Genomic DNA, 23,872 nt, shown 5'->3' with positions numbered 1-23,872 from the left:
AAAGACAGCCGCGAGCCGCACACCCAAGGTTAATAGATTAGGGCGTAGATAACCCCTATCTATGAACCTTGCCGCACACCCATCTTGTACGGTAACCAGTGTGACCAACTGCTGTCACACGTGTTAAGCCCTGTCTACAATGTTTCTCACGATATTACAGGTTCAATAACGCTTAAAGATGTTCAATTGATCCTGTCACTAACAAGGTGTTATCTGCGTATCTGATATTGTTCATAAGCAGGCCATTAATGATTATGCCCTCTTTTGCGTTTAGCAACGCTTCATTTAAGATTGTTTCAGCGTAAAGATTAAACAACATTGGTGACAATATACAGCCTTGTCGAACTCCACGCTTGATTTTTACTTCTTCAGAGCACTGATTCCCAACCCTAACACATGCAGCCTGGCCCCAATACAAATTTGCGATGATTATAATGTCTCTACCGTCCAGGCCGGAAGTCTTGATAATATGTAGCATTTTTTCATGGCGAACTTTATCCATATTATGTAGCATTTTTTCATGGCGAATCCACTTGCATAATGAGTTAAATGGAAGAATGCTAAAAAACAGATGCAATATACACACATTCTCTTGGAAAAATTGGTATCTGTAGGTTTCACGTTAATTTTGTTCAATGGTGTTTTATAAATGGTAAATACCTGGTATGGTGTTGGTTGATGATCAAATGCGTTTTGCGTGAATTTAAAATGACATTTCTTAACATTTTCTAGCCTATTGAAAATTTTAAATGAAATAATCACTAAAAACATAAAATACATAATGCATCAACAATGGAAATGTTCCTCATGTTCATACTTACTTACTTAAGCCGTCCTCTTGTACCTTACGTTTTTTATAAAAATTCTCTCACACAGAATTCCATTATCAAGTTCCATGAACAAATTGATTAATAATAGTAAAAGGTTATTCTAGGCTTTATTGGATTACTATCTATAGGAATGTCCTTCGTCGTAGGCTCAGGAATCTGTGCGCTCGTAGGAGTTCCATATGGTCCTGTTCACACATCGTTGCCGTTTCTACTAATGGGGTTAGGTAAGTTATACAAAAAGTAAGTTAGTAAGTTTTTGGCTAAAAAAGTTATTGAGTATGGTACTTCAAATAATCGTAAGTTTTGCATATCGGATTTAGTTAACACTATAAGCATCGAGTTAAAAATTAGTGGAGTCAATCATGGCGAGATCTTTGTAAATATTCCAAATCTCAGTATTCTCTGATTCAACGTTCTGTTCCAAATATACATTGGTTTAAAAATTATGTAGTACCTCGAAGATATATACCAACATTAATCAAAATGAAGTTTGGACATGCATGTTTCCCTCCACATCTAGCAAGAATTAAAGTTTTTGATTCAAATCTTTGTACTGAATGTCAGAAGGTGGGTGATTTGAATCACACTTTCTTTGAGTGCACAAAATACATTCCATACACCTATGATTTAATCGAAGATTTAATAAAATGTAATGTTTTCCACCTTTCAATGTATCCTCCAAAATACTGTTTTTGGTTATATTGTGGTTGGTAAAGTTCCATATCCAACAAAAAATCATATTAGATTGTCATTAAAATTATTAGATTGATTGTCATAATATAAAATCACATTTTTTAACAATTTGTAATTAATTTTTTAGCTGAATACAAGAAGTTTTTAATATAATATATTACAGTCCATTCTATCAGAAGTTTGTCCATAACATTTGAGGGTAAATTCTTTCCAAGATCTATGCGACCATCTAACATTATATCCCAAAACAAACTAGCATCAAGTAACATATCTACCTTACTGCTTACATTAAATGAATCATCTGCCAAAGTTATATTAGGGGGTATTGAGAAATTTGAGACATTAAAAGTATAAGTTGGCAAATTCTCAGTAATCTGTTGCACCACTATGCAATGTAAATTTGACTTAAAATTGTTTAATATAGAACCAATTTTTAATTGACATTTTTTATTTAAAGATGAAACGGAATTATTAATTCCTGAAACACAAATATTTGCTCTATTTGTGTCTAAATCGAGTTTACTTAGAAAATCCTCTGTAATAAAACATGATTGGCTCCCTGAATCTAGGATTACTCGTGCGATATGAGTATTTCCGTATCTATCATATACTCTAACTTTAGCAGTACTCAACAGTACATAATCATTATTTGAACAATTATTTTTTAAAACAATCTCATTTCTATTAACATTATTTTCTGAAGTATTAGTTGACAACTTAACTTTATTTGGTTCATTCTCGGAATCATTGTTCGGGTTGAAATTAATTGAACTGTTTTCTTTAACATGAATATCAGATGGTTTATTTTCATGTAAAAGAGAACTGTGTTTGGCTTTACATATCTTACAACCGAACGATTTACATTGTTTGTAGGAATGTCCGGTACATAAACAATTTCGGCATAAATTTAATTGTTTTATTTTATCCCATCTTTGGGCTACTGAAAGTTTAAGAAATTCTTCACATAGGTAAATCAAATGATTTTGTTTACAAAAATTACAACTTCTGCTTTTACTAGTTAGCAGAGATCTAGAGCGTTTATCTTGGTAATTAGATTTATAATCCGGTTTTGTCACATTGCTTAACTCTATAGTTTCCAAAAAATCAGCACGATTCTTCAAGAATTCAAGAAATTCGTTTAAACTTGGCAAAGAATTATCTATTTTTCTTTTTTCCCATTCCCTAGAACTAAATTTATCCAATTTACCACTTACCAAATACACCATAATAGCATCCCAATGTTCAGTCGGTAGTTGAAGTGATTTTAAAGCGAATAAATGCTTTTTAACTGAATCTATCATGCTTCTAAGACCTAATGCAGATTCTTTATTTAAATTTTCAATCTCAAAAAGAGCTTTTAAATGATTGTTTACTAACATCCGAGAGTTGTCAAATCTGTTGCATAGAGTCTGCCATGCAGAATTGTAATTTTGTGCAGAAAAATCTAAACTTTGTATAATTTTCAATGCATCACCTTTTAAACTCGCACGTAAATAATGATATTTTTGAATATCTGCAATCTCAAAAATGTTTATTGAAAAGAATATTAAGTTTTATGTTCCTAAGCGCAGACTTCTACATAAGCTAGAACATTTCGGAGTTCGCGGTACTTTATTATGTTGGATTGATGATTTCCTGACAGATCGACATTACAAAGTTAGAGTTGGCGAATCTTTCTCACAGGACAGGTTAGTGGAAAGTGGAGTGCCGCAGGGTTCTGTCCTTGGACCTCTGCTTTTTACGGTTTATACCAGCGATGTTCCTTCCTATGTTTCAAGTAAAATATCGTTATATGCTGATGACACAAAAATATATGCCAATCCTATCACAAACCAGTTAGCCCTCCAAAGAGACTTGGACTCTATTTTTACTTGGTGTTCCCAGTGGTTACTACCCTTAAACACAGAAAAATGTGTAGTGCTTAGAATTGGTAAAAACAATCCACTTGTGCCGTACTTCGTTAACGGACAACCATTAGATTCAGTGTTCTCGTATAACGACCTCGGTGTTATTGTAAACAGCAGCCTAACGTGGTCCGACCATATTCAGTCTATTTGTAAACGTGCGAACTCCAGACTATATCTTATTCGGAGGTGTTTTTCGAGAGCTTCAATGCAGTCATTCTGTAAACTTTACACTACTTACATAAGACCGATTCTTGAATATGCTGGCCCAACGTGGTATCCTGATTTGGTTCGAGACAAAATTTTGTTGGAAAACGTCCAAAGAAAAGCCACTCGAATTCCATTGGGACCGAGAAGACCTTCCTATGAAGAAAGGCTCAGTATGGCCCACCTAACTTCTTTTGGACTTCGCCGACAACGCGGCGACTTAATAACCACATTTAAAATATTAAAATTTAATTTCGGAAATCTCGACGAAATTTTTACAATCAATCAAGATGAACGCCTTAGAGGTCACCAATTTAAACTGAAAAAAGAGAACTTTTGTACGAGACCAAGACAGAATTTTTTACCAAATAGAGTTTTCGATATTTGGAATAACCTGGATGATAACATTGTCTCAGCCCCCTCTACCAACACATTTAAAAACAGACTTGACAGTTTTCTATTATAGTTAAAATATTTTTTTATGTAAACCCAAATTGTATCTTTTTTTTGTTGTTGTTGTTTTTTTTATTGTATTTACTAGTAGGTTACTTATGTAATTTCTTTGTTTTTGGGCATAATAGGGACTTGTCCCTCTGCCCTTGTTTATGTATAATAATAATAATAATAATCCTATCTATTGTCTCTGAACAGCAAAAATATATATTTATATGATTGTTTAATGAAATTTATCTGTGAAACTAAAATTAACCTCTAAACTTATTAATCCTGTACATATGATAAGAGAAGAAGAAGAAGATGTATAATGGAAAAATGTGGTGAGCAACTTGGATAGTCCATAGCGGCCAACTGCAGCTTTTGAACTGAGTAGAGAGCTGTGGAAGAGTTTGCTATGGAACTCTAAGGACCTCATTGCCTTCTTTATGTATGAATAGGAAAAAAGTTGTGAGTGGCTAATTGACACCCAAGTCTATGCCATAAAACCAAAAAAAAGTTATACATTTTTTTTAAGTTATCTCCTTTACGTGGCATCTCCGCGATGAAGGTTGGCAATCGTCATGGCTATTCTGATCTCAGATTCGACTGTTCTTATTAGTTCGATTAATGTTCATCCGTACCATTCCCTCAAGTTACGCAGTCATGAGATTCTTCTCCTTCCTTTATTTGTCCTGTCCTGGATCTTCCCTCGTATAATCATTTGAAGTACGTCGTATCTCTAATCATGCATCATATGCCCCAGATATTGCAGATTTCGTGTTTTGATGGTTTCCATTTTTCTATTCTTCCATTAACTCCTCTCATGACTTCGTTGTTTGTTAGATGCTCGGTTCATAATATCTTCAGGGTTCTTCTATATATCCACAGTTCGAATGATTCTAGCTTCTCAGTAGTCGCCGTGTTAAAGGTCCGCGCTTCTATTTCATAGAGCAGAGTCGAGAAAATATAGCACCTTGCTAGCCTAACTTTTTAGTCTTAATTTCATTTTTTTTTTGTACAAAGTGCTGTTTTCATTTTATTGAAGTTTGTTCTTGCTTTTTCTGTTTCAACTTTTTTTAGTTGTAGTTTTCTACTTGTTTTAAATTATTACCGTTAATTATCACGTTACTATAATTATTTTGGGGTTTTGATAACCTCATAAATTTAGTTTTCTTGCTGTTTATTGATGGTCTATATTCTTCTTCATACTCAACTGTCTTGTTCATTATAGCCTGTGGACGTTGTCTGCCTTTATAACAATATCTTCCGCATACCTAGTGTTGTTATATAAATACTTAAATATTCCTTATAAATTACTTGTAGGTGTTGACGATATGTTCATAATAATTGCATGTTGGGAGGAATTAACTGCAGAGGAGAAGAAATTACCGATGGAACGGAAAATAGCACTGACGCTTAAACATGCTGGTGTGTCCATCACCATAACATCAGTTACTGATGTGATAGCTTTCATTATTGGATCCTCGACAGTAAGTATAGGCATATCTAATTTATTAAATTAAGTTTTTCTATTTTAATACTCCGCCACTTTCTTTGTTTCCTTCTGCCCCCATAAAATAATCATCATCATCACTGGTGCTACAGCCCTATAGTAGAGTTTCGATCGTCCCAAGTCTATTTCGCCAGTCAGTCCCAGGGGCGGCTCGTGATAGTAGAAGGTGGTGAGGCACACTACACCTTAGGAATTTTATTATGATGGTTAGCTTCTCTTTAATGGCCGAAAGGTCGATTTTGTGACATCATAACGCTAGGACGAAGCTAGGACAAATAATCCCGGACAAAAAATCCCCACAAATTATCCCTGGACAAAATATCCCCACAAAAAATTCCGGAGAGAAAATCCTTAAGAAATATTTGCTGCCGAGTAGTTCTCTAAAAGTTTTCCCGTGAATGCGATCGACTCAAATGCTTTCAGCCTCAGTGTATAGAGTTATTTTGAATTCCAATTCCATATCGAAAACTTCAAATTTTACGTAACAAAAAAGGGGGAGTTTTTTCAAAAATCGTGGGGGAATGAGGTAAGGCTGTGAGAATCATGTTCCAATATTATTTGCTTAAATCTTTTGCTCACTCTTATTTGAATAACTATGTTCAAAACATTGCCATTGTCCAAAAAAATTTGTGGGGATTATTTGTCCAGGATTTTTTGTGGGGATTTTTTGTCCGGGGATTATTTTCCGAACCCTCGCTAGGGCGTCTACAGAACGGCGCCGTATTTATTTTAATACTTGCAAACGATATTAAAATATTAAATAACAATTTTATTCGCAAAAGAATAGCAACGAAAGCTCTAAGCCTCCAACAGGTTCACACTCATAGGAGCTGTTTTTTAGCTAAAAATAATTATAATCAAGTATATTCAAATGGGAAATAAGCCACAATTTTACCTAAAAATGATTTTATTAACGTTTCGACGCCCAAGTCGGGTGTCGTTGTCAAAATACAAAATAATATTAAATAAACAAAAATGTTGTTTAGTAAAAAATTCTTCTAATAATTTATTTAATCTGACTCATTTATATCGGCAATTCAGACACGTATTATACATTTTAAAGTAGACGACTTTAAAAATGATATTGCCAATATTGATGATTTGCGTTCCTGGGACGACTTTACTAAAAGATAGTTCATTCGATTACATGAAATCAATCCCAACTCAATTTAAAAACTTTAAAAAATGATGACTCCATAACAATCCTACCAGCGGATAAAGGAAATGCAACTGTAATAATGGATAAAGTACAATATGAGGACAAAATTAGAGATCTAATTACAAATGGACCTTATACCAAATTAACGAAGGATCCAACGAAGACACTGGAAAACAAAATCTATAGAACTTTATTCAAATTTAAAAATGACCTAACGTACTATCAAAGAAAATTAATGACACCTCATTACAGTAAGACACCACATTTTTATGGAGTACCGAAAATTCACAAAGCAAATATTCCACTTAGACCTATTTGTAGTACCATCAATTCTCCTTGTAGTGAACTATCAAAATTTTTATTAAATATTATAAAACCATTTGCAAATAATAATGACACATTTATAAAAAATACACAACATTTTTTAAACAAATTATCAAATATAGAATTTAATCCAAATAATATTTTAGTAAATTTTGACATAAACAGTTTATTTACAAAATAAAAACTTACCATTAGATAAAACTTTAAACATAATCAAAACGAAATTCGAAAATGATAATACATTAACAACTAGGACAAGACTAAATGTATCAGCTATAATGGAGTTATTGACATTATGTACTAATAATACCTATTTTCAACTAAATAATGAATTCTATAAACAAAATTTTGGTCTCGCAATGGGCTCTTCTTTATCTCCATTATTGGCTAATATATTTATGGAGGATTTCGAAACTAATATCATTTCTAAACAAAATTTAAAACCCACAGTATGGTGGAGATATGTAGATGATGTGTTTTCCATATGGCCTCATAGATCGGAATTGTTGGATACGTTCCTGAATATTATAAACGATCAAGAAGAGACAATAAAGTTTACAATGGAAAAGGAATACAATAACACCCTACCTTTCCTCGATGTTTTAGTCTCAAAGAAGGATACTGGATATGAGACTTAAGTGTATAGAAAACCAACACACACCAACAGATATCTCAATTACAAATCAAATCATAACATCAACGTTAAAAAGGGAATCATTAAATCCTTATATGATAGAGCCAAAATTACTTGTTCTAACGAAAATTCATTTTTAGAAGAAAAACAATTGTTAACATCTGTTTTATTAAAAAATGATTATCCCATATCGTTTATAAATAAGGAATTGTCAAGATTGGATCGAATGGAACAGAACAACTTAGAACGGGATCCTACAACATTCACAAGAAATAATACGAGGAAAATATCAATACCATATGTAAAAGGACTATCCGAGAAACTTAAAACAATAGGAAATAAATTCAACATATCAACAACATTCAAAACAACAAACACATTGAGATCTATTCTATCTAAAACTAAACCTAAAAGTGAACAAGAAAGAACAAAGAATTGTATTTATAAAATACCTTGTGAATGCGAACAATTTTATATAGGTGAAACGTCAAGACCATTAGACGTTAGAGTAAATGAACATCAGTCTTATATAAAAAATAGAGAATTTGATAGATCTCAAATATGTCAACACGCATGGGATAATGAACATAGAGTTCAGTGGAGAGATTCAAGTATAGTCCTAAAAGAAGCAGATAGTAAAAAGAGAAAAATCAAAGAAGCGGCTCTAATTATGCTAAATGAAACCAATTGTGTCGCAAATTCCTCGGTGGAATGCAGTAGGATGTGGTTACCCATACTAAAGGAGGAAGTCAATAGAAAGAAAATACCACAATTAGTAAATCAGTAACATATCGAGTTAGTACATATTTAGTATTTTAGTATTATTTAAAATTTAAAATATCAAGTCAGAATTTGGTATTAGTTTTGAGAGTAAACTAAATGTAAACCCAAATACTTGCGATGTCGGGATAGTATCACGAGGTTTTTCCTGGTTTTCCCTCGTGATTTACTATGGAATCTCTAACGCGAGAATTTCAGTACCACCGTTGCATTTGGTTGTCTTTTTAAAGACAGATCACATGCTATGATTTTTTGTGGCGGCTATTCTTGAGTTGGGATTGATTTCATGTAATCGAATGAACTATCTTTTAGTAAAGTCGTCCCAGGAACGCAACTCATCAATATTGGCAATATCATTTTTAAAGTCGTCTACTTTAAAATGTATAATACGTGTCTGAATTGCCGATATAAATGAGTCAGATTAAATAAATTATTAGAAGAATTTTTTACTAAGCAACAACATTTTTGTTTATTTAATATTATTTTGTATTTTGACAACGACACCCGACTTGGGCGTCGAAACGTTAATAAAATCATTTTTAGGTAAAATTGTGGCGTATTTCCCATTTGAATATACTTGATTATAAAAATGCCACAAGAAAATAGCTTCAGAACAACATTAAAAATAATTACTATAATACCACATATCAAACCAATATGAATCAGATGTTTCGTCCTTCCTTGGTCCCATCAGCATTGTACATTGTATATTAAGCAAACTTTACATTACATACCTACTACATGACAACAACGGACAACTGATTCTGTTAATATTAATCAATTGCCAAAATGAAATTATTGTACGCAAACAATATACCCATAAACACGTGATAACTTCATTTTAGAACCAATCTTATATTGTAAATGTATTGAATATAGAGAAATACAAACAAGCAAGTAAGCAAATTACTGCATTATAAAATTGATTTTTGTGTTAAGTAAACTAAAAGGGTTAAACTTCGTTTTTTGGTATTTTATTTTGTTTTTTTATAAAAAGCGTGCTTATAAGAAAATAAATCATTATAAAAGAAAGCATGATTTCCAAATTTTTTAATTATTTATTTAATTGGCATTGATAAATGCCACACAGCCAGTATGACATTGATAAAATCTTCTAAACATAATCTAAACTAATATAAAACTACATATATCTAAAACTACTTTACAAAACTACAATACAAGCGTCCATAGCAAATAAGGGAAGCAAGGTCAAGTACTTAACTTCATAACAAAAAAAAACACATGTTGAGGCGTGCCTCAAGGATGGATGAATTTCGTTCCCAGATTTGGTGACACATTTTTCAAATTTTGCCGCTTTTACTGTCCCATTTTAAGAAATGGTAGTATGCTAGACAAGGAGGTTTGAAGCAAGCCTCATCTGTAATGATTTGAGAAAGTTGGAATGAGATGCATAATGCATATAATACTCGCACGTGGAAGACGGATACAAAGATAAAGAGTCAGGGCCGTACCGATTTTAATTTTTTCATAAAAATAAAGTTATTTAGGAAATTTTAAAAACTAAATTATATTTAAAAAACTGATTATGAAATAACGAAATAACGTAAATAGTCGATTGATATTTATACTGGTGCGGCACTGCCTCACCTGCCTCATAGGACAAGCCTCCACTGGTCAGTCCTATACAATGTCATCCGTTACCAGTTTGCTACACTTATTTTTCTAGCATCGTCATCTACACTACCATTCAATCTATGTTTTGGCCTACCTCTTTCGTCTATTTCTCACTGGTTATACATACGGATTCGTTCAGGAGGGTTGTTCTGTTATAACCTTGATAAATGTTTTGCCCAGCTTAGTCTTTCTATTTTTATGTTTCCTGTTGACACTGTTCACTGTTTCTACACTACTGAATGGCGGCATTTAGTATGGTTCGAAATAAATATCGACTTCTACAGTTGATTCTACAAGGCAATTTTGAGAGCAAAGACTCTTTTCTTTGGCCCACTCTGTATATTCGGGGTTTATAGACCATGTATTAAACCCAGAATAAAACATCATTGCATGCCTAAATCATTTTACTCTGTTAATTAGCAAATTAGCAAATCATCAGCTAATTAGCAAAATACAAGGAAATAGTTATTTTCCTAACAAGTGCAGAAAGTCATTCTTTTCCGCACGCGACTGCAGTTTGCCGAACGACGCGAAGCGGGAGTTCGGCAAGCAGTCGAGTGCGAAAAAGACACTTTCTGCTAGAGTTAGGAACAATATTTTTTCTAAGAGTCTTTAAAAAATTATCAAATCTTAATCAATTAATTTAATTAATATGAAAATACATACACAAATTAATTCTTTGACAAGGTTGTCAAAACCAAACTTTCAATATAATTAGTTAGCATGACGACGATCTTGGTTTTCATGACGATGATTCAAAACGACTGTTATTGTCTACCGATTTGACTTTCGAATATTATGTCAAAATAATTTTACTTCATCGAATTGTCGCGTTAATTTCATTAAAATAGGAACACAATAAGATATATTTGAAATAAATTAGTAAATAATATCTAAATATTAGTTTATTGCATGTATTATAATTACTTTAAGGCCATATTAACATATCTAAATTAACACGCGTGCGGAAAAGTAAAAAACGCGTGCGAAAAAGTAACACGCGTGCGGAAAAGTAACACGCGTGCGGAAAAGTGAAACTTTCTAAACTAAAATGCGTGCGCGAAAGTAGACATTTTTGCACGCTCGTAGAAAAGGTTATTTACCAGCAATTTCATTGCTGGAATCGAATCTTACGATTGTATATATTAGTAATATAGGTATGCAAAGTCCGCAGATAGTGTGCTACATTTTTTATAAACAAAATGGCGCCCGAAAATCGTGTTTTTTTCAATTTTTGTTCTATAACTCCAAAGATTTTAACTTTACACCAAAAACACCCAAATAAAAATTCACCGTAATTAAATTCTGCATAGAGACGTGTTTTTCCCGATTTACTTCGACGAAAATTTTCCCCGGAAAATGCGGGTTTTTCCAACAAAATCTTTAATTTTCAACTAAAATTTTAGATTAGTAATTGTTTATCAATAATTAAATGACTTGGTAATATAAAAGCTCTTTTCGTATAGACTATAATTCCAGAAGCCGATGGAAAGTTAATAAACAATTTAGCAACAATTGAATTGTTAATTAAAAATTTACAGTCGCTATAATAACCATAATAATTATACTCTGGGCTAATTAGCAAAATACAAGGAAACGTTATTTACCAGCAATTTTATTGCTGGAATCGAATCTTATTATTGTATGTATTAATAATATAGATATGCAAAGTCCGCAGATAGTGTGCTACTTTTTTTATAAACAAAATGGCGCCCGAAAATCGTGTTTTTTTTCAATTTTTGCTCTATAACTCCAAAGATTTTAACTTTAGACCAAAAACACTCAAATAAAAATTCACCGCAATTAAATTCTACATAGAGACGTGTTTTTTTCGATTTACTTCGACGAAAACTTTCCCCGGAAAAAGCGGATTTTTCCAACAAAATCTTTAATTTTCAACTAAACTTTTAGATAAGTAGTTGTTAATCAATAATTAAATAACTTGGTAACGTAAAAGCCCTTTCCGTATATATTATAATTCCAGAAGTCTATGGAAATTGAATGAACAGTTTAGCAACAATTAAAATGTTAATTAAAAATTTACGGTCGCTATAATAACGACAATAATTATGATGCATCAGAATAACTATGATTTTTTCATAAAAAGACACTATACCTATCTAATGTACTGTACAGAATTGAAATTGAACTATTTAAGCGGCCTCAGGAATATTTTAAAATTATAAACAATTTTTTGGTTTATAAACAAATAGAATATCTCGGGAAATATTAAACTAAATTAAATTGTGAAAACGGTATTCGAAAGTCAGCGGCAGGACGCTTCTTTTAAAATAAAAAACGTTTAATTATGACGAGTGGTTCCTGAGATACAACCGGTCAAAATTGACCGGAATTTACGGCAAAGATATAAAAAATAGGATCATAATTTTCAAACCATCACCTTTTTATTTTTGTCCTCTTTCTCCACACCAATTTTCATATCTTTAAAATCCTCATAACATATATTATTGTAATAAAATCTATCGATAATATGTGTGAAAATTGCCAAAAATAGCAAAATTCCAATAAAAAATTAGGTTGGAGAAAATGTAACCCTCAAAGTTCAAAATCGGTATACGTTAACAAAATGCATTTCCTCGGCTTCCCATGGAGCAATTTCCTTCATTCTTTTTTTGTTCCCTAATAACTCGAGTAGAGCCATCGAACTAACGCATTATTAAATGTCAAACTTGCTTTTGTTTTGTTATAATAGATTAATTTATTTATAAGAAGAGAAAATTACATATTTTTTCCAGTTGTAGGCTTTTTTTTAGATAAACTTACTACAAGTGTACCTTTTAAAGTTAAAAACATAAATATTCTCATTTGAAAGCTGTATAATTATTTAAACAATTTTTATTTAATCAAATTAAAATATTGTGTTATAATAAATAAATTAATTTATTATAACAAAACAAAAGCAAGTTTGACATTTAATAATGCGTTAGTTCGATGGCTCTACTCGAGTTACTTGGGAACAAAAAAAGAATGAAGGAAATTGCTCCATGGGAAGCCGAGAAATGCATTTTTTTAACGTATACCGATTTTGAACTTTGAGGGTTACATTTTCTCCAACCTAATTTTTGATTGGAATTTTGCTATTTTTGGCAATTTTCACACGTATTATCGATAGTTTTTATTATAATAATATATGTTATGAGGATTTTAAAGATATGAAAATTGGTGTGGAGAAAGAGGACAAAAATAAAAAGGTGATGGTTTGAAAATTATGATCCTATTGTTTATATCTTTGCCGTAAATTTCGGTCAACTTTGACCGGTTGTATCTCAGGAACCACTCGTCATAATTAAACGTTTTTTCTTTTAAAAGAAGCGCCTGCTGCTGTCTTTCGAATACCGTTTTCACAATTGAATTTAGTTTAATATTTCCCGAGATATTCTATTTGTTTATAAGCCAAAAAATTGTTTATAATTTTAAAATATTCCTGAGGCCGCTTAAGTAGTCCAATTTGAATTCTGTAAAGTACATTAGATAGGTATAGTGTCCTTTTATGAAAAAATCATAGTTATTCTTATACATCATAATTATTGTCGTTATTATAGCGACCGTAAATTTTTAATTAACATTTCAATTGTTGCTAAACTGTTCATTCAATTTCCATCGGCTTCTAGAAATATAATATATACAGAAAGGGCTTTTACTTTACCAAGTTATTTAATTATTGATTAACAACTACTTATCTAAAAGTTTAGCTGAAAATTAAAGATTTTGTTGGAAAAAACCGCTTTTTCCGGAGAAAGTTTTCGTCGAAGTAAATCGGAAAAAACACGTCTCTATGCAGAATTTAATTGCGGTGAATTTTTATTTGGGTGTTTTTGGTCTAAAGTTAAAATCTTTGGAGTTATAGAGCAAAAATTGAAAAAGACACGATTTTCGGGCGCCATTTTGTTTATAAAAAAAGTAGCACACTATCTGCGGACTTTGCATATCTATATTATTAATATATACAATCATAAGATTCGATTCTAGCAATAAAATTGCTGGTAAATAACTTTTCCCAAAAATGGCCTATTCTCCGATAATCAGCCCAGACTATTATGATACATAAGAATAACTATGATTTTTGTATAAAAACATACTGTACCTATCTCATGTACTTTACAGAATTGAAATTGGACTATTTAAGCGGAGTCAGGAATATTTTAAAATTATAAACAAATTTTTGGCTTATAAACAAATAGAATATCTCGGGAAATATTAATTCAAATTAAATCACGAAAATGGCATTGAAAAAAAGCGTTAGTACGCTTCTTTTAAAAGACAAAACGTTTAATTGTTATGAGTGGTTCCTGAGATACAACCGGTCAAAGTTGACCGGCATTTACGGCAGAGATATAAACAATAGGATCATAATTTCAGAATAATAACCTTTTTATTTCGGTCCTCTTTCTCCACACAAATTTTCATATCTTTAAAATACTCATAACATAATATATTATTATAATAAAAACTATCGATATTACGAGTGAAAATTGCCAAAAATAGCAAAATTCCAATCAAAAATTAGGTTGGAAAAAATGTAATCTCAAAGTTCAAAATCGGTATACGTTAAAAAAATGTATTTTCTCGGCTTCCCATAGACCAATTTTCTTCATTCTTTTTTTGTTCCCAAGTAACTCGAGTAGAGCCATCTAACTAATGCATTATTAAATGTCAAACTTGCTTTTGTTTTGTTATAATGGATTAATTTATTTATAAGAAAAGAAAATTACATATTTTTTCCAGTTGTAGACTTTTTTTAGGTAAACTTACTACAAGTGTTCCTTTTAACGTTAAAAACACAAATATTCTCATTTGAAAGCTGTATATTTATTTAATCAATATTTATTTAAACACAAGAAAAATGTTTGTTATAATAAATAAATTAATTTATTATAACAAAACAAAAGCAAGTTTGACATTTAATAATGCGTTAGTTAGATGGCTCTACTCGAGTTACTTGGGAACAAAAAAGAATCCAGAAAATTGCTCCATGGGAAGCCGAGAAAATGCATTTTTTTAACGTATACCGATTTTGAACTTTGGGATTACATTTTCTCGAACCTAATTTTTGATTGGAATTTTGCTATTTTTGGCAATTTTCACTCGTAATATCGATAGTTTTTATTATAATAATATATGTTATGAGTATTTTAAAGATATGAAAATTGGTGTGGAGAAAGAGGACCGAAATAAAAAGGTGATGGTTCTAAAATTATAATCCTATTGTTTATATCTTTGTCGTAAATGCCGGTCAACTTTGACCGGTTGTATCTCAGGAACCACTCATCACAATTAGTGTGGTTTTACAAGTTTTTTCTTTTAAAAGAACCGTCCTCACGCTTTTTTTCCAACTCCATTTTCGCGATTTAACTTGATTTAATATTTCCCGAGTGTTTATAAGCCAAAAAATTGTTTATAATTTTAAAATATTCCTGAGGCCGCTTAGATAGTCCAATTTCAATTCTGTAAAGTACATTAGATAGGTACAGTGTCTTTTTATACAAAAATCATAGTTATTCTTATGTATCATAATTATTGTAGTTATTATAGTGACCGTAAATTTTTAATTAACAATTCAATTGTTGCTAAACTGTTCATTCAATTTCCATCGGCTTCTGGAATTATAGTCTATACGAAAAGAGCTTTTATATTACCAAGTTATTTAAGTATTGATAAAAAGTTATTTATCTAAAATTTTAGTTGACAATTAAAGATTTTGTTGGAAAATCCCGCATTTTCCGGGGAAAATTTTCGTCGAAGTAAATCGGGAAAAACACGTCTCTGTGCAGAATTTAATTACGGTGAATTTTTATTTGGGTGTTTTTGGTGTAAAGTTAAAATGTTTTGAGTTAGAGCAAAATTTGAAAAAAACACGATTTTCGGGCTCCATTTTGTTTATAAAAAAAGTAGCACACTATCTGCGGACTTTGCATACCTATATTATTAATATATACAATCATAAGATTCGATTCCAGCAATAAAATTGCAATATTCTCCGATAATCTGCCCAGACTATTTATGATATATGATGCCGCTGTAATTTTAATTTGACGCTCACAATAAAAAAACGTTAGAATATATCATTATAAGTTCAGCTCAATATTTAACCTAATACTTTTGAACCTAACCTAACCTGATACTTTTTTTTTTAGATCTTGCCATCTTTAGAATCGTTTTGCATCTACGCAGCAGCAGGTGTACTTATGACGTTTATATTTGCCGTTACATTTTTCGTAGCGTGTTTTGTGATAGATCAACGACGAGTTGAACAAAATAGGCATGGTGCTTTTCCTTGGATCGTGTATCCTAACTACGAACCAAACCAGTGCAGTCAGAAAAATTTTACTAGTATAATATTTAATAAATTTTACTCTAATGTGATATTAACCATGCCAGGAAAGGTAAGTTAAAATTTATATACTGTTATGATCTACTTTTTATTACTTTAATATCACTTAATCTTTATTTGGTTACTCCAATTAATTATTTAATCAATTATCCAATTGCCGCAAATCATACAAAATATCATTTTTATAATACAAAAAAAATATCTAAATTATCTTATGTTATACTTATCTTCTCTCGTGGTTTCAGTATCTCTTAGTTGGTTCTAATCGGGAAAAATTATTAGGAAAAGGAATTAAATAGAAATATAAAATAAGCATACAGAATTGTATTATTAAAATCAATACTCTAAAAATCGATCAAATTTAAAACCTGTGGACACAGCTGTCCGAATGAAATTTTTACCACTTAAATTTATTCTACATAGTTAAAATAACAATTTATCGGTTTGTTCCCGATGACTTTAATAAAACAAGCTAAACAAACAAATTTATTTATTCGCAAATCTACCTATACTTCCTATTTACTTTTTGAAATATTGGAATCTTAATTCATATGCTTTTACCCAAAATTTTAGTTTCCGAACATAAAAATATCTTTCACATAAATTGACTGACCTTTTGCTTCACTCACTCTGATGTCTTCTCTTGACCCAAAACAGCTCTCCCTCGTTGACTATGTTAGGCTACCCATCAAAGCCCTCTCCGTTCTCAAGCTTCAAATCTATCAGCATACCAGCACCAATTCTCCAACAAAACACAAACTCCAAAAAATTATCTCCTCTCCTTCTCACAACTATACAGAATCAAAGAGGTATTTCGTCTCAATTTGATTTGTCTCTCGTTCCACTTTTCAGCTCTATTCTCCACTATCAAAACACCCACTGGTACTTGCTATCTAACAATCCACGAAAACGTTGACTGCTCTTCAGCGATGCCAATCACATAATGAGTTCCTCCTTCCAAAACTATCTCAACATTCAAAACAAAACTTTCCCCATTCCAAAGTGCCTAGCCAATCAGAAACATGTATCTCCCCACTTTCCTCTCTTTACATTCGAAAACAAAACAGTCATTCTTTCAAAAATATTCCTACTCAACTTATGACTTTTCGGAAATTATAATTATCTAAATATTCCTATCATTAAACAAACATATTTAAAATTCCAAACTTTCTTTACCTCAATTTCCTAAGAACTAATTACTGTGGCATGCATAACAAAACACCGTTATAATCTCCAAATACCCTGAACAATTATGGTCTATTCATATCACTTTCTTTCCTAATGTTTTATTTTTCAGGGAAAAAACTTACTAACGATAAATCACTTCTTAAAAACTACTTATAATAAATAGTTACAAATCAATGTACAGGGTGGATCAAATTTATGTGCCCGCGTTATATTAAAAAAATTAAAATTTTTATTCTATATTTGATTGATAGATTGATCCACAATAATACATACTGTTTAGATTTAAATTAGATGTACACCCTATAAATGGCAACACTGCGCGATTCCCACCTATACTAAAAATTCAGTAAGCTATGCTTGAGACGTAAACATTAGCAAGTGTATTAGTTCTATTAGTTGCCGACTAGAGATGACTATTTCGTTTAATTTTTGAATATTATTGGACAATCGTTACTTGCATAATCGCTTAAATTATTTATTAATTTAATTAATAGAATTATTTTTTCACTAACTATGTATTCAGTGATTACTATAATTTATATGCCATGCAATAAAAACTAATAATCGAGAAAAGAGAACAATTAATAAAGTGATTTTAATAACATATTGTTACTATCGGGACTAGTAGATACATTTTAAACATTTTTAAGAAATTAAAATACAATTATAGTATACTGCAATGTTGCTGATTTTAGCTCTTCCTGCAGTGTCTTATATCTAATCAAAAACTAAACATAAAGAATTTCTGTATAAAGAATTTCTGTGAAATTGAACATAACAATAAGTTATAAAATTTATGAACTTAGAAAGCTACAGTATGCACTTTTATTTTATATACCTCTGTATCTTTTTACCCATTTTCTATAGGTACTAGTCCATTGGTCTCTGCGATGCTTCCATAGTTTTCACGTTTATACCTATTCCCTTTGTAAATACACTTGAGATGTTGCTTTTTTCTAGATATAGAAGGAAAGGTAGAGCCGGAGACCAAAAGGAAGATCTCCAACAGGATGGGCAGACCAAATGAAAACTCTCTTGGAATAATTCCTACATGAAGTTTTCCATCTGATATTGGATTGCAGCTAATCGAGGCAGCAAGCTAAAAATGTTTAGAGTGTCATCACATGCTGGTAAGGGCTGAATGAAGAGGAGTATGTATTTCTTGGTCCAGAGGCAGTTCAATTTTTCCAGAATTTGCACTTTTTTTTTAAATTTTCTTTTGTTTACTCCTGTTTATCGTCCTCTTATTCTGTTTCAGTTGTTGTTGACTGTACATTGTCTTTCCACCTTTTCGGTGGCCTTCCAACGGGTCTTCTGCTATACGGCTTGTTGTTCTTACAGATGTTCGCTAATAATCTATCGTATCCCATTCGGTTTACATGTTCGTTCCAGTTTTTTTTTTTTTCTTGTTTTTATCCACCTGTTAACATTTCGAATTTTGCATTGTTCGCATATACGCTGTGAGCTCGTACGTAGAGGGGATATTTAAAAATTCGCTAGCGCCAGTAGTGACAAGTCTGTAAACGTTTACTGGAAATTTGACATAAATGTCAAAGTGATTAATTTAAAATTAAAAATAAAAACATTAATTATAAAAAATATTATTTGGTCAAAGCTGCGGTAATTATATATTTTTACCTTAAATATACTTACGTTTTAAATACTGAATTTAAGTTTTTTTAATGTTCCGTAATATGTAATTATAAATTAATCTATTAATCTTAGCGCCATCTACACGATAATTGTGAAAGTATCCGAAGTAAGAAATTAATATTTCATCAATAGAACGTCAAAATGATTAGCAAAATCTTAAAAAAATCTATTACAATTTAATTACTTTTTTGCATTGTAAATATTAAGCGATAACAATTAAATAATAAATTTAAAAATTACCGGTGAAAGTTGCATTACTAATCCGCTAGGAGCGACACCAGCGAAGGCCAGAGCGTATAGGGTAAGGAAAGGTATGTTGGTGATAAAAATGAAAAATACTAATTCCTAATATAGGAATTTGACAACTAAGCAAGAAATGAGTTTTGCTTTATTATGTTACTTATTATTTGAAGTAAATGTTTAGAAGAGATAATTTAACAAAAAATGAATAATAATGATAGTAAATGTTAAATTCACATACAAACTTATGTTAGGTAAGTTGGTGACACGGTAAGGTATTTTGTGATAGTGGTTAGAAAATTTTTTGAAACAACCACAATTTAAGGAATTTAACTTACCTTGGCTAAATCACGAATGCAATGCAGCTTTTTTTATTGATAATTAGTTTATTGAATGGTTTTATTAAGTTTTATAAAGAAAACAACAATTATTCCAATAAATATGTAACCGTCTCTCACATTCAATAAGAAATGGCTCCATTGTCGACTGTCGCACAACGCAACGGTCAAAACAGTCTGTATACTAAAAGCGGTTGCGCGCATTGCGAAATCGTAATATATGTTTGTCCTGTTTACACTCGTAACAACTTACTAGGGCTGTGTCATGAATGTGCTTGCATAAGGAACTGTGTGGTAATCTGATTAAAAATTATCACCAAATTACCTGTATCACCAATATACCTTTCCTTACCTACTTCTGTTGCTTTGTCTGTCTCTTAATGATATGCTCGCTATTGATCTTAATACTTTCATTTCGGTGTTGTTGATTTGTTGTTTCGTCTTTCTTGTATCGGTCCTTGTCTCCGCTGCATGTTTGGATTGGTCTTATTGTTGTCTTGTATACTTTCATTTTGCTTTCCGTGGTCAGATATTTGTTTCTCCATATGGTTTCTCGGAGGCAACGACTTACTCTTGCTGCTTGCCTTGTGGTCTCTAAATCCACTTCTGCAATAGGGCTTTTCATCGATTGTCATCTGTTTCGAGCTTCTGTCATATATTATATAATCTGTGTATAATTATTAATATACACGGTTTATACAACATATGACAGAAGCTCGAAACAAATGACTGTGAACGAAAAGCCCTATAATTATGTGGTACAGACTGTTTAGTGTTTGATTAGATGTACCCCAATTAAGGAAGCGCTAAAATCAGCTACATTGCTTATGAGAATGAGTTGTATTGCAAGTGTAGAATGACTGAATGAATCGGCGCGAATCTGGTGCATTACATGGGCAGCGGGGAAGCAGTGTTGCCATTTATAGTACATATATTTAATTGAAAACTATACAGTCTGTATATTTGATTTAGAATGAATTCAGGATTTTTTTGTAATTTGGCAACAATGTCAACTTAGATTCTTACGTAGATAATGACGTTGTTCGTGATGTTTATACTATACCAACTGTATTTATTTTGTTTTTTAGATAGCTGTGATAGTAATTAGTATTATCTGCGCTGGATTTAGCATAGAAAGTTGTATAAAGTTAGAGAAGAAATTCAATCCCGAATGGTTTATCCCGGAAGGGACGCATCTAGGAAACTTCTTTTCAGCCAGAAATACATATTTTCCTTCAGTAGGATTTGACGCTGGGTTATACATGGGCTCAGTAAATTATACGCACGAGTTGACAAATATTAAGAGGGCTGTGGACAAATTAAATGAAATTAGTAACGTTACTGAAAATGTTGTATCATGGGTAGATCCGTTCAGAGACTTCGTTATGTTCAATTTTCATCATGGTAAGTATAGGAAACAGTATATAGGAGTATGGAAAACACATAACACCTAACCATTCTGATTCTTAGAGTCATAGAAAGATCATCATCATCAACCCGTACGCGTCCACTGCTGGACATAGGTCTTCTTCAGCTTTTTCTATCTTTCTCTGTTTTGTGCGGCTTGCATCCAGTTACCGATAACATGCTTCAGATCGTCGGCATATCTGGTTGGTGGGCGTCCTCTACTCCGTAGTTCTTCTTCTCGTGGCCTCCACTCGAAAATACGTTTTGCCCATCGGTTGTCTGACAATCTGCGGACGTATCCTGCCCAATTCCACTTTAGCGACGCGATTCTTTCGACAGCGTCTGTTGTTTTTGTTCTGCGACGTATTTCTTTGTTTGGGATTCGATCCCTCAGGGAGACAGCCAACCTGGTGCTCCATAGCCCACTGAGTTACGCGAATCTTGTTCACTACCTTTTTTGTGAGTGTTAATGTTTCCGCTCCATTAGTGAGTACATGCAACACAAACGGGTCAAAGATTTTTCTTTTCAGGCATATGGATAAGTCCGATTTAAATACATAGTTCAGTTTACCAAACGCTGCCCAGGCTAATTCTATGCGATGTGGGAGCTTGTACGTCTGGTTATCTTTTCCCAACCGAATTTCATGTCCCAAGTACTTATAAGACGCAGTCAGCTCAATATCCATTCCATCAACAACAATATTACGATTTAGCACCACATTAGTCATGATTTGCCTCTTTTTTGCTATTAATCTTTAGTCCGACGTCTAAGGAAGCGTTATAATTTGTTCAACATTATTATTGCATCATCCATACGATCGGCTATAACAGGGGTGGCGAACCTTTTTATATTAGAAGGCCAATTTTCATTTTACCATTTTTGAGAAGGCCGCATCCATATATACCATATATACGATTTAATTAAAGGGATTTATATGCAAAATTAAAATACATAATTTTCTTTGCAATTAAATAGTTTATTTTTTAAAATGACATACAATTAATAAATTCCAAAAAATTTGACATTTAATTTTACGATCCAGAAAATTTAATGGGATTTCTGTGGTTGTTTATTGGATGACAAAAAAGAAATATTTGGTTCAATTGACGTGGTACGTAATTTAAGTTGATCTTCCAAATGAACATCACTTATTTGACTTCTTAGGCGGGTTTTAATTTGAGTCATGTATGAAAATGTTGCCTCGCAACAATATGTACTTCCAAAACATGAAAGAATTCTTCGTGCGTGTTGTCTTAGACGAGGATAAATAACTGCAGTCTTCCATATTTCAATAGGATCTTTTTTTGAATCGAATTGTGATTTAAAGATATTATCTTCTCCTATCTCAAATAATTCTTTTTGATTTTTTTTGTAAATATTTTTGCAATTTCGGCCCTGGACCGAAATCAAAATCCACATTTTTTTTACATAAGTTTGCTTTCACAGAAAAAAATTATATTAATAATTGTTCAGGTGATAAAAATTTTTAAATTGTGCAATGATTACTAAAATTTAAAATTAATTGACCCGTATTTTACTACAATACAATAGAAAACATTGTTCGATGTTTGTAATATATATTATCTTACAACTTACCTTATTCAAAAACATAAACAACATTTAGTAAAGTTGTTACAGTTATACACCGGCAATTTCGTTGCCTCGACGTTACTTGGCTGCGTTCCTTTATGCAACTGCGAGGATCGTTTTCATGGACGTATAAATAAAGATGGACTAGGCATGCTCTACTCTTTGTTCACCGAAATTTGAAGCCAAACAGTTTATAGGCGCGGGGAAGGAATCGAGGTGATAGCAGATAGAATGTGACATTTCCTTCTTAGTCAGTGGAGTACCTTCCAATAATTGAACGGTATTTGAAACAATTTTTTTGTTTGAATAAATGATTACTAATGGTATTTTTAGTATCGTAAACTTTTTTTTATCGTTTAGTATCGTAAAATTTTTATAATTTTTAATTTATGAAAAGGCCACAACTTGGGCAAGAAAAGGCCACATGCGGCCTTAAGGCCGCACGTTCGCCACCCCTGGCGGCTATAATGACGATGTCATCTGCGAATCTCAAATGACTGAGCTTCTCTCCATTTATGTTGATACCATATTCGTTCAGATCTGCCTTTTTAAAAGTACGTAATTACATAATATGTGTACTATTTGAATAAAGCCGTTATTTGGATATACCGTCTCACTAAAGTTTTCTGTTATTAATGAAAAACAGTTTAGGATTTATGACAAACGTATAATAGGGGAGCGCAATTAGAACGAAAACATGCATTATTTCGGAAAAATTCAAACAAGCTTGTATTTTTCTAAAACTTATTTTGTTGGTTTATATACTTGTTAAAGTAAAAAGTTCTACTCGCAGATTTGGCCGCTAATTGTTTATTAATTGTTTAAACAATAACAATTGTTTTGTATAAATAATTTTAAAAATATCGTTAAATTCATCATTTTACTGTGCTCAAATATGTTTCTATTTTGTTTTTGATTATGCAGAATCCGAATATGGTATTGCAATTTGAAAATTCTTATAAGAAGCTCTTAAGAACCACATGGAAAAC

The 23,872-nt window shown here is 31.8% G+C and overlaps 1 protein-coding gene across 2 annotated transcripts in view; it reads left to right on the top strand.

Annotated features, from left to right (window-relative positions):
- The window catches only part of LOC114337838 (protein patched homolog 1), a 135,775-nt gene that overhangs the window by 95,331 nt on the left and 16,572 nt on the right, over window positions 1–23,872 (top strand). For both annotated transcript variants that reach the window (XM_028288380.2, XM_028288381.2), the window contains 4 exons: window positions 925–1,054; window positions 5,393–5,559; window positions 16,270–16,518; window positions 20,974–21,289. In XM_028288380.2, the coding sequence (XP_028144181.2) occupies window positions 925–1,054; window positions 5,393–5,559; window positions 16,270–16,518; window positions 20,974–21,289 (862 nt within the window). The remainder of the gene's footprint in view (window positions 1–924; window positions 1,055–5,392; window positions 5,560–16,269; window positions 16,519–20,973; window positions 21,290–23,872) is intronic.

The sequence above is a fragment of the Diabrotica virgifera genome, chromosome 6 (assembly GCF_917563875.1).
Source record: "Diabrotica virgifera virgifera chromosome 6, PGI_DIABVI_V3a".
Lineage (NCBI taxonomy): Eukaryota > Metazoa > Arthropoda > Insecta > Coleoptera > Chrysomelidae > Diabrotica > Diabrotica virgifera.
This window is presented reverse-complemented; position numbering and strand designations above follow the sequence as displayed.